Below are 16,414 nucleotides of genomic sequence, written 5' to 3'. Positions count from 1 at the left end.
CAGTTTTTCTCCTTGTTCCTGATCAGTCAACCGTACTATTGCAGGTACATTTTCTACACACAAAAATACCCAAAATTTTATTTCTAAAAATGCCTTCCACTTTCAGATCCAAATATATATATATATAATATAATGTCTACCGTAGCTAGGTTTTACTTTGGTTTAGCGACCCACCTAAGAGGCGCTAAAAAAAAACCCAGTCACCTGACATAAAATGAATACATTTTGCAAACATTGTGCTGTATTTTTAGCCGAAATGTCTCCCACTTCCATTATATATGCCCTTCGACAAAATCATCATAGAACACTGAAACACATGGCATGATATGATTGTCACTTACAGTCCCCCACAGAAAAACATTCACCAGCCTTGAGGTGACTTCTCTCTCACTCTCACAGATAGTGCTACTAGCGGCTAGGGTCATTTTCCGCTCAGCTCTCAGCTACAAAGATGATGGAGACGTCACCAAGTATAAAAAAACCCAACAAATTGTATCACACTAAAAAATTACGTCAAAGTGAAAATATCGTGACTCGTTGCTCGAAATATATAATAATAAATCATGTGCAGCATTTCTATAAATAGAACGACAAGCAAAACCAGACATAACTCAGCCCACAATGGGAAGCTCAAAGAGTGGCAACAGCTAACACAACAGTATGGGACACACTGCTGCACTCACGAGACACCCACAGTTCACACCTACAGCAGCATCCTCACCTTCTCATGATCTCAATGAAAGACATAATCAGCATTATATAAAAACCTGCACTCATCTCTCTCTCTCTCTTTCTTTCTTTTCCTTCCTTATCCAATTACCCTCTCCTCCCTTGTCACTCTCTCTCAGTTTTCCTCACCAAATCCCGCCACCCCGAACCCTCCACGGAGTGTATGTAGTAACAGGTATAGAGATCAAAGTCTTGAGGCTGCTTGTACGGACACCCATGGCCCCATCTTTCTTCACACACATTAAAACCTCTCCTCACAAAAATAAATCACTTGAACAAGATGTATACCAAACACTTGAACTAGGCCTACCTACATTAAATAGAATCTTCTTTTAAAAAAAACCAGAGGGATCATTTATCAAAAAGTATCAAAGAATATCAACAGTCATTTATTATTATATATTTCTTTTTTTTTTCGATTTAAATCCAGTACGAAAAACACAAATCACAGCTTCTTTCTTTAAAAAAAAAACTTTTCTTACCCTAGAGAAAATGTTGGCTGCCTACAAGCTCTGTGACACAACTCCAGACAGGCAGTTAATGTCAAAACACATGATATCACATTTCTTCGAATATGTTGCCTTACATTTACTAAATTCATCCTTTGAAGCTTGAAATTACCATACACATCAATGGTATTATGTTCTAGTTGTATAACTGAGGACAACTCTTTTTTCTTGATCTAAAACCATTGCTAAGGTCAGTCAGTGGGTTCTCAATAAAAACTATTGTGTCAGCATGCACTATGAATAATTAGAAAAGTACCGAGGCCTAACCTATTCGAGGTGTTTTCTATAACAATTTTTTGGCCATTCTCTTTTTTTAACAGTCTACTAAAAAACTGTTCCAGAAACCAGTTACACAGCATAACACTATCAATACAATTTTAAATTTAAAACAAAAGGGAAGCGTTCTGAACTATAAGGTTTTTTTTCTCCATAAATGCAAGTTGAAAATTCTACACGCTTCCCTCCCAGTCTCACCACCCGTGTCCATCGGTGTGTGACAGAACACAGCCACACGTACATCCACCAACAGGCACACAGAACACAGGCACACAGAACACAGCCACACGTACATTTACATCCACCCACAGGTACATAGAACACAGCCACACGTACATTTACATCCACCCACAGGCACACAGAACACAGCCACACGTACATTTACATCCACCCACAGGCACACAGAACACAGCCACACATACATCCACCGGTCTGTGACAGAACACAGCCACATGTACATCCACCCACAGGCACACATCTACCACGGACTGCACAAACTCTCGCCGTAACGGACAGGGGCACATGAAAGTATCACAAGCTGTGCACCAAATTCATTATGAGAAAAGGACAAAAAATGTTGGTCTGAGAAACAAGTAGATGAGATCCTTACTGTAAACCAGGTTTCTTTTCACAAACATCTAATCTCTCACAAATGTGGAGGGTTGCACTCCCCAAGCATCAAATTTCTGCAATCATTAAACATAACCTATGAAAACAGCATTTCCAAAAATGCAATATACACATGGGTGAACCTACTCCCAAAAAAGAAGAACTAAATGCTTATGAGAAGAAACCTGCTTTGCAGTATCTGGTTGTAAACATCCAACAAAGAACCCCTCTTAGAGCTCTATATACCCCACAGCTGCCAGCAAGGCCTGCGTCCGGACCATCCTACGGATGTGATCAAGGCTTGCAATAGGACGACAGATTCACCACTGTCTTGTGTGTCTGCTGCCTCCACATGGCACCTCGTCTTGGAGAGTTCTGGAGCCGCAATCGCCTCAACATGCACATGCACTCACTCACAAGTCTGAACATCACCTTGACTGAAACTTGCCCGTAATTGTAGTAACAACTTCCATCATCTTGCAAAGACAACGTCTAAACCCCAGGTGTAGGTGTGGGTCTGTGAGGCAGACTCGTAGACTACTCACACTCACATGACTCAAAATCTCAAGCTCTGATGAGTTGATGCATTAACAACAGTATTCAACACCTCTCTTGTGTTGCGTGTACATATGTAAACGTTAAATTCTGAGCTGGCTGGTGTATCACCACAGTCCCCAACACGTCACCTGTGCTGCGTCTAGTCATGACAACGTTAAGTAGTCCTCACAGTCGCCGGGAAGATCTCCGCGGCCTCCCTTGAGGTGCGGGTGATGGCGTCTCACTTGTTGACTTGTCTCCCGACTCTGCTCGTTTCTCAGCATTCAAGGACCTCCGAGAGCGTGAGCTTATGGCACTTCCTGTTGGAGCCTCGGTAGATGCTGCCGCGGTCGACCCCTGACTTAGCCTCTGCCTTTTGGAGGCGCTGGGTTCTCTGACTGTCTCTTCACTCCCACCAGAAGAGTCAGTGTTGAGATTCCTATCCTCCTCTATTTCTCTCTTTGACGCCCTCTTCTGACCAGACCCAGCAGACTGTGAAGCCTCGCTAGTTCTAGAAGAAGATCTGACAGATGGCGCTGCTGCTGCCGTGGTGGCTTCAGTTGCGGTGTCGGGATCGCTGAGCACAGCCGGTGTCTCGGGAATCTCTGACCGTGGCTTGGCCACATCTTGCTGTTCCGTAGACTGGCGGCTGACCGCATTGGGACTGACCTTGGACTGAGATCTTGACAAAGACGCTCTCCGCGTCCCCACCGGGATGTTCTCTGCCCCTACCGACGCTGCCTTGGCCTCGTCTGTCTTCGACGGATGCCGACTTTTCTTTTCTCTCCCGTCAAGGTCAGACCTACCTGAGCTCTTTGATCGCTTACGGCTGGACGGACCAGACTTGTCGCCTGTGGCCTCCAACTCATTCTTGGTGAGCTGCTGGACGTTAAGAACCACCGGGTCTTCCCGTGGGTGAGCTACCAGCACGTGAGTCTTCATGGTCATAGTGCTGCCAAACACCTTGCTGCAAAAACGGCACGGGATGTGGCGTATGATTGGCTCGTGATCTTCTTCGGGTTCGTCATCATCGGAATTATCAGAGTCCTGCTGTAGGAGAGACACCTCCATGATGCAGTCAAACAAATTCTTCATACCCGGCACGTCTGCAGGCGTCTTAGCATCTGCTGACTTCTCACAGTTTGAAACAATCTTATCAGCGACTTCTTTCATGATCTTGTGCGAGGGCATATCCGGGTTGCGCAGCACATTAGCTAGCTCGTTGATGTCGATGGGAGGGAGACCGGGTGTGTCTTTCTTGTCCACGTCCACCACTAGCGGTTCTGACAGTCCCTTCCTACTCTCCACTAACACATCACGAGCAACATGGTCTCCGGAAACCACACCGCTTCCCTTGTCATCCACTTCTTTCTCCACAACAATTACTGTGGGAGACTTCTCAATCACGGGCTTCGAAACCCCCGACATTTTTACACAAGTTACAACAGCTTGACTATCAGCAAAATCAACTTGTACTATTCAACAACAAATACCACACAACATATCTGTCCAAGAACTCAGGAGAATCTCACGACACCCACGATGACACTGTCACTGTGGCTCATCATCTCCCAGATCACACTGATTTTTCCTGGAACAACGAGAAGGACAAAGAGAACATTAAGAAAATGCAAAGAAAAAAAGCAGAAAAGGGGAATGTGTCAAAGTGTCAACACAAGAAAATAAAGAGCTAAACAACATAAAGTCAACAGGGAGACTGCAAAGATAAAGCCCGATCGAACATGATATTATAACTTATAATAATGCATACTAGTCACACTTACAAAAATTTTCTGGTTTAAGAATGAATTTGGAAAATATTCAACACTGGGTGTACTATTCTATTTGTGAAGCGCTCAGAGCCTGTGTTCTTTAATCGGGCTTGAACGCTATATGGGTGTCACATCTGTTACGATTAAAAGACTTAAAAACTTAACATAAACTATGAAAAAAATATGGAGAAACTCTTAAGTTCAAAGAATGCACACATCTGCTCTAAAATAAAAAGTTGTACCATTCGCCTTTGAGGGGAAGACAACATGGTTCTAATTCAGCTGCTGACACAGACTTTTCCACTGTTACAGTTTCAATTTGAGATACTAACAACAGGAAGATGGGAAACTACAAGTACAAGATAGTTCAGTCCCTTAAAAACGCTAACTTGGTAACCTGAGTGTGCTGAGAAAGTTTTAACTTTTAGTAGGCCTACTTTGCTCCTATACTCTTTGCATGCACGATACTTTCCCCCCATAATGAAAATAGAATTCTACAAGTAATCACAGAGAGAGATGTTGCCCCAAGTAATGAGGACATCTTTTAATTTTGCACCTCAGACAGAGGATTCAAAATTGTTAATATCTTCCAATTTTAATACTTGCTGCGATAAAGAAGGGCAGCAAATTTTTACTTTTAGACCCGCACTTAGATTTTAGATCTAGATGCACTGTTTTCAGGGCTTAACTGATATTATAATTTTTGCAGCAGAACACATGGTCACAATTTGCAAATCAATTGTTTTCAAGAAAATATCAAACTTAAAAATACAAAATATCAAATTACATTTAAATACAGGGGGGCATGCCATGCATGTTGTTAAAGTGTCAAATATTACTACCCAATTGGTCTTGTCGTACTAAAAGTTATTTGTGTATAAAAAATATCTACACATCTCAAACTCATAATTTGCGGGGGATATAAAGTCAAAATAAGGGTAAAAAGCAAAAAAATGATGGAAAAAAGTGCTTTATATCTGAACGTGGGACGGGCCAATGAGTAAAATAATAGCAGACAATTGATCCACAAGCTCTAATACGGGGTTATCATTAATATTGGCACGATCAGGTCGGTTTGGTTGGCAGTGCTAGCCAGATTGAGCGTGCAAGTGACCATCATGGCACAAGAAACCGATTGCCAGACTTGTAGCCTAAAAAACAACGAAGTGTTTGTTTTCAGGCCGTGAATTGGGGGATCGGGGGATCGACAAACTGTTAGGGCGATCCCCCTTTTATAAGAGCACCCCATATATAAGATTTTTTAAAATCCATATTGTGACAGAGACCTCAGCTTGAGAAATTTCAAGTTATATATCCAGCAATGCTTTATATTCAGCTATGGATGTAATAACGGGGTTCACTAAGAGAATCAAATTAGTAGGCAGTGGTAATGATGGAATTAATTTGATACCTCATTGAACGTACACTGTCCAAATTGCAGTTAAAGGTTAAAAAAATTAGTGACTTTTAGATCTGTCTTGGAAACTTCCCAGTAGGCCTGATTTAATTATCTTTCCCAGTGGCGAAGCGCCTAATTTTGGAACATCGTCACAGTCAAATTCACCCATAGACGTAGACATTATAAAATATAGAAAAATGTAACCTACATAATCACCAACGTATGCCTAATATTCAAAACAATTGCATTGCCACACAATATCCTGTTCACCCCTTTTGGGCCACTCCATAATGCTGCCTGGAATAAGATTATTGTGTGTCATCTCTTTCATCTGGTTCCTTGTCTCGCTTTGATTACCTTGTCAAACAAGTCAGCCTTCCCCCCTGATCTTTCCAGCCTCACACATGAAGAAACTTCACTGTACTGAGGCTTTAATTTGATACAAGACCTGGAAGAAGGGGTGATCGTAACCACGCTTCCCCTAACCTTAGGTTGGATCTTCTTCCTCTAATAACCCCCCCCCCCCCCAAAAAAAAAAAAAAAAAAAATTTTTTTTAAATATATAGTCTAGATCTATATATAATTAATTAAAAAGTGTTTGTGTAAAAAATAAATAAATAAACAAATAAATTATTTTAAAAATAAAAAAATAACCAACTTGAAGCAATGCTTTCTAGAATTAAGACATACAAACAATCTAGATCTATTTGTGTGTGTGTGACAGTAGCCTAGGTCTAGCGTGTGTAGGCAGCAGGCCCACATGCGTGGGTGGAGGCATGGCAAGTACATTATTGAATTAGGCTCACAGAATTCTAAGAATTCTGTGATTAGGCTACATTGTGTTCATCTGTAAATTATTAATAATAGATTCTAGATCTATATTATATCTGGCAAGATCTGCTTTGTGTCAAATAATGTTGACTTGAATTATGGTTGTTGGGTAGGCTAGGCTTATTCATTTAGTCGTTTTTTTTTCTAAAGGGGGTCCTGACCCTGAGTCAAGACTACAAACTGCACGCATAGTAGTTAGATCTATATATAGATCTATATACCTAGTCAAGTCAGTCACCAGACTGCCCAGGGCCAGGACAGGACGACCATCGAACCCGCTTTATATTTACTTCGGCGGTGCAGTTTCTAGATCTAATTAGATCTAGGGATGAAATTATTGGGGGCTTTGTGAAAAAAGAGTGACCTTGGCTACTGGCTTTGGTTAAATATCGTAAAGCACAGGTCTAGATTAGATCTAGATCTATTAAAAAAATAAATAAATAAACATCGCAAGGTTAAAAACAAGGGAAGCGTCGATGCAATAATGTTAGAGCGATCGCTCCCCCATAGCCCCTCCCCTCTCATGTCGTATACCAACCGTCCTTGACAGTTCACAGGGTCACGAAAATGCGGCCATATTAAGACGCGAGCATAGGACTATTTTCTCAGCCAAAACGAATTTTTTTGCCACTAAGCACTTCATTTCGGAAGCAAACCATTGCTTCTCTGCATTTTAATTACTCTTTTCCGATCTAAAATGATGTGTAATCAAATTTTCATGATATAAATAAGAGTTTCCAAAAGTCGGTGAAAACAAACAGGTCAATCCACGCAACCGTCACTTGACCGATTTCCACACACATTTCAGAAACAAAAATTTAATAATTTACAGTTTCATATAATTTCTAATATAGATATACATTACTTAACAAAATCAGTATAGCTGCCTGTCATATATTTATATAAAAACACGTCAATTAACAAACTCAAACGAAGAGGAAAAGTGAAAACCTGACGAATATCAACCCTGTTCATTGTCACAGAGCAGAGATGATGAAAAGTGAACTGACCGACTTTTGAGCAAGCTTGTATTTTGAGTAAACAATGGCCATAACAATATAAAACTTCGGACAAGTTTATCCAGTACGACACTCACGTTTGGAAATCACAATTTGAAGAGTTGAGCGGGTGATTTTAGTCTTTGACCAGAGAGAATGTCTCTCGAACACACACACAATGTTTACCAGCCAGGACACCGGTCCGACAGAGATCTTGATGTATACACACAAGCGTAGGGGAAGGAACCAATGACAGGTCTTTCTAAAATTAGTACTTGTACTTGGTTGGCTAGTCTGTCCAAATGGGTGGGACTTAAATTTACAGCGAGCCCACAGAGCACAAAAGTGTCAAACAAAAAGAATCCCTCCAGATGGCTCGCTCTAGGCCTAGAAACCGATTTTTAACGGATTTTAATTGTTTAGGCCTAGGCTTACTATTGTAGGTCATGTCATGTTTAGGCTTATGGAGAAAAAAAGGTCGAACAGAGAAAGGTGGAAAGGGGGGGAGGGGGATGCATGATTGAAAGTGAGCACGCCAGTCGACGTGACCATAGATGACCTACATAATAATAGACGAGATCTCCGTCGATTGAACTATAGTCTATAGGCCTACTATTAATATTATTTCCCGAGAAGAAGAAAATCAGAAGCAGAGTAAAACAAAAAAAACCCCCCAAAAAAACCCGCAACACCACACTCAAGCCACAACATTTTAGTGTAGGTCTACGTACAGTTAATAAACTTATACCAGATCTACATGTATAGTCTGTGGCCATAGCCTCCATAGCCTATTAACGGCGTCCACTGCAGGCTAGGCTACAGCTGTGGCTTTTTTTTTTTGTGAAGCAAGATAATGTAGGACATCATCTCAGATAATTAGGTTAAAAGATTAATAAAGAAATCAACAAAAACAACTACTAGCTAATAGAGAGAAAAAATTAATAATAATAATAATAATAATAACGATATTATGATACAAATTGTGAAATGGGGCGGGCACAAAACATCGATCTAGTGGGGAAAGTTTTATCTTTTATTTGCACTTGTTCACATTTCTACTTTTCATGTCTGATAGTGAGAGAAGTTTTATTTTATTAGGCAATTTTTTATTTTTTTAAAAATTAAAAACATTTCTCTGTGGGTAGAATTCTGTGGATTATAATAATCATCATCATAGCCAGGCTTTGGCTTGGCTGGGATTTCCTATTTCCACTCCAGTTCCAGGGGAATAACTGCTACTACTGCTACCTAGGCTACTGCTGGGCTACCATACGATGGCTAAGTAACTAGGTAAGCGAAACGAGCTTTCAAGGCTCATATAGTTATAGATCTAGATCTATATGCTATTGTTTAAAACAGAGTACAGCAGGTAACGAGCCTTATTTTCAACATTTTATTCTCATACCCCACTAGCAATTTCCAACAGCATATGATTGCTGTAGGCCTACAATCTAGATCTACTCTTCCTTCTCCGGTATCAACGTTGTGAGGCTGTAGACTACTGTAGACTAGACTACTGTAGGCAAAGTGGGGCTCTTTCAACTTTGGGAATTGCCTTCCCGTTTGTTTACATGATGTACAGCTAGATAGATCTAGATCTAGAAACAGATCCGAAGTGATTGCTAAGAACAAAAGTGACCATGTAGTTGATGTTGGCTAAATGAACCCTACCACGTACATTAGCCAGTAATATTTTTGGCCGGCACTATTTCTCCGAACGTTCGGGAAAATAAAGCTGGGCACTATTTCTCCGAACGTTCAGGAAAATAAAGCTGGGCACTATTTCTCCGAACACTTTGAAATATCATCCTTTCCCCCAAATTTCGGATATTATATAGATCTATAATTATAGTATGGGCCTACCAAAGATTGTTCGTATACAATATGGTTCAATCGGTCCAAAAAATGTCCGCCGTAAATATTTATATAAAGAAATGCTACAATTCCAAACAGTTTTTCGCTATAGATATGACGTGTTGCCTATGAAAGGTGCTGCTTTTAAACGTAATGTGTTGTGTTCACTCGTGTGCTGTCTAGATCTAGATCTACGGAGGGTTATTGATAATGACACACAGAACTGGCATCTGCGTTTGTCACTGCTGCGACCAATGTACTGACACTGGCAAGCCCCTTAATGTGTGTGATTCCATAATTTACATGTAATATCCTGTACTTTTTTTAAAATTACGCACATTTAGGGTTAAAACTGCCAATCTTCTTCGGACAGGTGGACACACGCCCTTATTTGTTAATGTTTGTTGTTGTTTATGGGCTGTTCTAATTTTGATTTCTTTCTGTTATGAAACCTTTCTTTTTCACGTTTTTACACTCATCTAAAAATCTCATCTAGACTAGCTGTTGAAAATTTAAATAGATATAGATCTAGACCCAAAAATTTGCTCCTGTGTGTGTGTGTGTGTGTGTGTATGTATGTGTGAGTGTTTGAGTGTGTCCGTGTGTGGTAGTAAGTGGAGAGTGAGGAGTGTGTGTGTGTGTTTGTTTGTTTTTCGGGCTTTATTTCAGCCTTTATTCAGTAACAGTTCAAAGTATACAAAAATAGAAACACAGGATCCATTCACTCCAGGACTCATGAGTCATTCGTCTCTTTCAGTTTCACTCTTTCATTCAATTCCCGTGTTCTCTCCCGCGGCTCATCCCCGTCCGCATGACTTTCATACCCCACCCCATCCCTCCAGGCACACACAAAGAAAATCTCACTTGTTCCCTGCGAACCATGGACAATAATATAGGCAAAACACCGCCTGAGCTGCATTCCTTTTGTTCGTGAGCTGTGGACCAGGCCAGGGGTGGTCAGTGTCGTCGTCTTTTAGTTGCTGTCGCCTGTGGATACACTCGCACATTCTTCCTTTCACCCGCTCTTTCACTCACACTGTCTCTCCATCCACAGTTCAGCTCGTCATACGTTCAAAAGTTGCCCACTAGTTATGTTTAGTTAGTGTGTGTACATGTGCATGATGGTGGTGGGTGTGTGGTGGGTGTTACTGAAGGTTGTCTGTAGGCGGGCTTGCCATGCGGTACGTGTTCCTTCCCAGACCAGAGGCAGAATGAAAGTTGGCGCCGAACTCTCGCAATAAATAGGCAAAAAATCACGAGACCGGAAGCCGAAAACCATTCGGAGAAATAAAGATCGGCACTATTTCTCCGAACGTTCGGAGAAATAGTCACTTCGAATATTTTTCTCCATTTTTAGTATTGGAAATTTATTTTGGCCAGATTGAACTTTGATTGACCCACTGTGTTTACATGTGTATTATAACATCTAATCTGTCCTTTGGGTTTTATGCACCCCACATAATTTAGCAAAATTTTATCATTTTTTGCATAATTTCTGATAGTTTGCATAATTTCAGATTGTTTTTTTGCTGAAAAACGCAGGGACAATAATATTATAATGCGCACCAGCCATATAACAGCAGTGGGGGGTTTCAGGGGGGCTTGCAATTGGCTAGCTTGATACCTTAGAGCGTAGGCTGTTGCCGTATTATTTCGAATGTTTGGAGCGCAGTTTTCTAGGGTAGGCCAGCTCTGCAGCTCTTTCAACTGGGATGTTATAAATATGAATATATATGATTTCTCAGGGTTCCTTTGACTCCCTCAATCCATCTTTTGCATGGTCTTCTTCTTCCTTTGACATTCATAACAGATATAGCCGAACCATTTTAATTTTTCTATTCTATGTTTTTCTATATAGAAATGCACACTGGACTTTGTGCCAATGTTGCTCTCTTCTTCATTTCTCTGCCCACCTCTTCTTGTGATGTTAAGGATTTTGCGGAGACATTTCATCTCGCATATATGTTTTTTAGTTTAGTATTAATTCAATAATAAATAAAATAGTTCTTCAATAACAGGCATCCGGACAGAATAACAGTTGTACAGTTGATGAACATTCGCATGACTGTAGCGGTACCCGCTACAGCGGGACCTTACTGGAATCCCCTTTTTTTTTTCTTCTATGTAAACTCAATTATTTGTGCTCGGGTTTAGCTGGGCAAGGAAAGTCCGGAACTCGGGTACAGCGGGAGAGATGGAGCGAGCTCTAGCTGGGGGGAAAGGGGATGGGGGGCTGTAGGCGAGATCAAAACAGGCAGTCAGCTGTGCAGCGTTGTGATTGGCCAGTCCAGTGATGAGCGAGGTGGGGCAAGTGGCAGAGAGAGATGGTGCGGAGAGACGCGTTATGTGAGGCACTCCAAAAGTGATGTGCCATAGTTTAGACGCTCAATATGAGAGCGTATAGGCCTCAGCCCTAGGCCTAGGCTAGGCCAAAAAGTAAGCGTATAGTGTGTAATTCCTGATTCATTGAATTGCGATCGTTGATGCTCATGGGCATATGCACGCTTCCACTTCACCAGTTTTACAGTAGGCCTAACAGTATAATAGACGGCACAAACAACGAGGAAAAGATGGCTTCCAACAAAGACAAACGGAAATGCTTCTCATTCGTATTTAAAGCCGAGATAATCAGCAAAGTTCACAAGAAAAGGAATACCAATGAAAAACGCAAATTTTATTGATATAGAGGGGAGGTAATCATTTTGATATTTAGAAATTTTTCTGTAATTTCCCTTTTGCATTCCTATAGCAGGAACTCGCCTACAGCGGGATTTTTCTTCTGGAATCAAAAGTCATGCTATTGCCATGTTCTACTGCACTACCATCAACATAGATAAGTGCTCCTTTTCGGATTTCCCAAATGTGATGACTGTTCAATTATAAGGAACACATGTTTGTAAGTGAACAGAGCGTTCTGTAGACTCTGTAGAGATGTGTTTAAAAAATGCAAGTATTATCATGATTATTTATTATATTATGATAGTACTTATGCGTCTCAAATTGTGTCATGAAGCGCTGAAATCAAGCACTTGTCAATTTTCGTGCATGTGGCGTTATTTGCATCATCTTAAAGCTTGTTCATTTATTTGTCTTGCGTTTGATCCAAAAAAATATCTCTTCAGGAAATTAAAAAGTGTTTTTCCTTTATTTTTCTTCTCTTGTTATGACAACGCGTTCCATAAATTCTTTCTTTAATTATGGTTGGTGGAAACTATGTCTGTGTCAACTCTCGAGTACTTTGGAAGATCCACAACTTCCCCTATTAACTATTATCTGATTTCAGAATCTGCGACCCTCTGAACTGATGATCATCTATAGTTGTCTCGGAATCTCACACATTACTGATGTTTATCCCAAGTGAGTATGTGTGGATTTTTCTTGAATTTTCACTTGTAGTTTGTTTTTCTTTTGGTCAGAAACTGATTCCTCCTACCTTACTGTACTGTTAAGTCTGAGACATTTCCTGCTTCGTCTTATCATGTCCTGTTCCGCCCAAATGCCTGTATGTTGGTGGTTGGCAGATGCTCTGGTCTGGTCTGCTCCTTAAAATTCTTTCTTGTTAAAAGATCTATCATCCTCATCTCTCTTCATTCTTTTTTTGTGTTTGTTACTCTGTTTTACCAGTGTTGGTGATTTTTTTAATAAAAAAAAAAAAAGAAAAGATTTTTAAAATTTAAATGAGATTTTAAAAATTTAAATCAGATTTTTATAATTTTTTAAAAGTAAAACAAAAAAATGTTGACTCAGTTTGGAATTTTTAGTTGCTAAAAGTATGTTCTTTTAGTGCAAAATGCATTTTCTTTATTTATTTTAACTAATGATTAATTTAAGCAACTGCAAAAAAAAAGCCTTAATCTTCTATATCAATGAATTATGATCATGGTCACAGACAAAAAATGAAGAAAATGTTTGTGTTTTTCTAAAAATAAAAAAGAAGAAAATGCTATAATTTCAATTAAACAAAAAAGTAAATTGAATACTGTATTATATTGTGTTTCTTTTCAAACCTTCAACTCCAAACAACTCAATGGGTAATTTCAATATATGATCTAAATTGTTGGTTATTGTAATATCCTTCTGTTAATATTGTATGAAAGTGATAATATATACTTTCAAAATTCCTTCAGTTGCCATTTTGTTCCTTGCAATAATATCTGATATTATTTTTGTTACCTTGTGATTTATTTATTAATGTTTTTATTCTCATCAGGCACAATTGATTTAATCACTGACATTCAATAAATTGTTATCTAAGTTTACAGTTAATGGCGCTTGTGTTTGTCTAACAAAAACAAAGAAAATGCTAATTTCAATTATGAAAAATAAGTAAATTGAATTGGCCATTTTCTTGCTAATTTTACTTCTGAAACCAGGCAGCCCCCACCTCCTACAATTGCAAATAATTTGACTTTTTTTCAAAATAGTTGGGTATTTTTTTCATCTAAATCATGGCAAATGAAAAAGCTTTATGTTATGATTATACTAATAACACTATGTGAGGCATCATGGTGAAATCAGGCGCTCGTCAAATTAATGAAATCAAAGAAATTGGCATTGTTTTGGCAGATGGGCAATTTTTTTTCTAATTTTCTGTTTTTTGAATCAATACAATTGATGTTCATTTAAAAACGTATAAATTTGTGTGGATTTTTAGGCCTACTGAGAAACATTGATTAACAGTACAAAAAAAGTAAATTTTCAGTTTCAAAAGACTCTCAGGCTATGGTAGCTACCAAACTTTGGCGCCTATTTTCTCGCTAATTTTGCCATCTTTATTATTGAGTCAACTTTTTTAACGTATTATAATTGTAGGTATTTTACACCCCTATGAACACCATAATCATCCAGGAGGTTGGAGCTTTGAGTACTTTGACCCTGACAGTCAGGACCACCATGAGCAGAGAGTAGAGAGGAATTCAAAGTCTCTGCTTCCCCTCAAGAATCAAACTCATTTTATGTTGTGCATGTGACGCCGAAGCGCCTGAATGCTACTCATTCCACAGACGTTCGTAGTCACCTTCTGTTTGCTCATCAAAGTTGCTGCTGTTTCTTGGTTTCTTACTTTTCAGTTTCAACTGTCCACAGTCTAGCAATAAGCATGCACAGTTGAGAAAAACGCATCTATATATGTATCATGTATATGTGAGGCAGCGTGGTGAAATCAGACACTAGTCAAAATAATTAAATCGAAGATATCTGCATTTTCCCGCAGGTTTATCAATTTTTACAGAATTTGTGTTTTTTGCCCTAACACCTTTTATATCCATTTAAAAATACTTTTTTATGTGGATTTTACTTATTTTTAAATGTTGATTAAAGGCACGAAAATGGAGATTTTCAGGTATCAAGGACTCTCAAGCTATGGAAATCACCAAACTTTGGTGTCCATTTCTTCGTTTATTTTACCTTTGAAACCAGGTGACCCCACCTCGTTCAATTTCAAATATATCTCAACATCCACGGAAAACTTTCTTCTCTAAAATGTTCTCCTTTCACCTCCTTTCCTGCTCTCTTACCATGTTCTGTCGCCTGGTTTCGTCTCCACTACTTTAATGAAATGATCTTTGAATTCAAAATGGTTTTCAATATTACAGAAGTGATCCATGCATTTTTAAGTCATAAGTGGACATCATTAATGCTGTCTGCAGTTTATACACCATGGGAGAGCACCTAGATCATTGTGACTGGGGTTTTTCAAATTTTTCAAAAGGAACTGATTTTTCACCATTATATCCGTGAACAATACCTGGAATTTCGATTTGCAGTGTATTTTTCCCCTTCCCAGTGCGCTGAAAAGAGAGTTTTTTTGCCAACACCCCGAGTTATGACACAAGCTGCTACCTTGAGACACAAAGCGTGTGGATAAATATTTATGTATGGAGATTGTCTTTAATTTTGCTTTGTGGAAGCAGTTAGACTATGCGTGTTTCCAATACAGCAGTCTTCCCTATATGTTGTTTTTGTGTGTCTGTTCTTCATTACTTTTCCCTTCACGAAATATTAATTGTGTCGATGGGATTCCCTTTACCGCAGGTGTCAGTGGGGACACTTTCTGATCTCCCATCCTGCGGGTGGTTGGCAGGTGCTCCAGTGTGGTTTGCTCCTTCTTTCCTATCAAACATCTATCGTCCTTATCTCTCCTCCTTCTTTTTTGTGTTTCTAACTCTATTGTAACACCTCTAATCTTCTGCACTTATATGACCTTATTGTGTTGCAAGTGCCGTAAAACCTCTACTAAAACTAAAACTAACTTATTGTGTTGATGGGATTCTCTTTACCACAGGTGCCAGTGTGCCATGGGGACATTTTCTGATCTCCCATACGGGCAGGAGCTGTGTCTCAGCGCTGGACCTGGCTAGCTGCCATCTGTCAAGGGGTCAAGTCTGTCCCTGTGGTTTTATGCGAAAAAAATTATGAAATTATGCAAATTGAGCCCTTTTAACAAGGAATGATAAAGGAAAATAATAAGAAATTATGCAAAATTAAGCGGGGTGCATAAAACCACGGGGACAGTCCAGTGAAGGTGCTTGCATGGAACGTCTGGTTGGTTGGTACTTCTTGTTTTCTTTTTTTTTTGTGGGTTAATTTTTTTTTTATTCAAGAAAAATGTTTTACTCTCACTTTGACACAATTTAGATGATAAGGGAGGTGGGTGGGCTTATTCAACCCTGCTGTCAAGGTCAACTTGGACTGAGTGGGATATGACTTCTCAGTAGACCGACAGAGAATTTCGATGAAAACTTTCCGGCTCAGGAATTGAAATCATGTCTTCTGCCTGTTTAGAACTGTCAGGGGAGAGGAGGGGAGAGAATATCCAACGTGTGTGATGGTTAAGCGAGCAAGATTGGATTGTTCCATGTGATAAGCGATTAAAAATTAATTTTTTATTTTTTTATTATT

At 39.5% G+C, this 16,414-nt stretch overlaps 1 protein-coding gene and 1 long non-coding RNA gene across 2 annotated transcripts; one reads left to right on the top strand and one right to left on the bottom strand.

Moving 5' to 3' along the window:
* Positions 1 to 804: 804 nt before the first annotated feature.
* On the bottom strand, positions 805 to 7,884 carry LOC101851144. Its single transcript, XM_005106452.3, has 2 exons — positions 7,759 to 7,884; positions 805 to 4,251 (listed from the first exon to the last, which is right to left on the bottom strand). The coding sequence occupies exon 2, from the start codon at positions 4,086 to 4,088 to the stop codon at positions 2,847 to 2,849; it is 1,242 nt and encodes a 413-aa protein (XP_005106509.1). The 5' UTR covers positions 4,089 to 4,251; positions 7,759 to 7,884; the 3' UTR covers positions 805 to 2,846.
* A 4,379-nt stretch (positions 7,885 to 12,263) lies between these two features.
* LOC101850984 lies at positions 12,264 to 15,944 on the top strand. Its single transcript, XR_220870.2, has 3 exons — positions 12,264 to 12,410; positions 12,798 to 12,871; positions 15,798 to 15,944. It is a non-coding gene; the product is annotated as an uncharacterized LOC101850984 (long non-coding RNA).
* Positions 15,945 to 16,414: the final 470 nt, after the last annotated feature.

This window comes from Aplysia californica, unplaced genomic scaffold (assembly GCF_000002075.1).
Source record: "Aplysia californica isolate F4 #8 unplaced genomic scaffold, AplCal3.0 scaffold00534, whole genome shotgun sequence".
NCBI classification, from domain to species: Eukaryota; Metazoa; Mollusca; class Gastropoda; order Aplysiida; family Aplysiidae; genus Aplysia; species Aplysia californica.
Note: the sequence above shows the minus strand (reverse complement) of the source record. Positions and strands in the feature narration are given on the sequence as shown.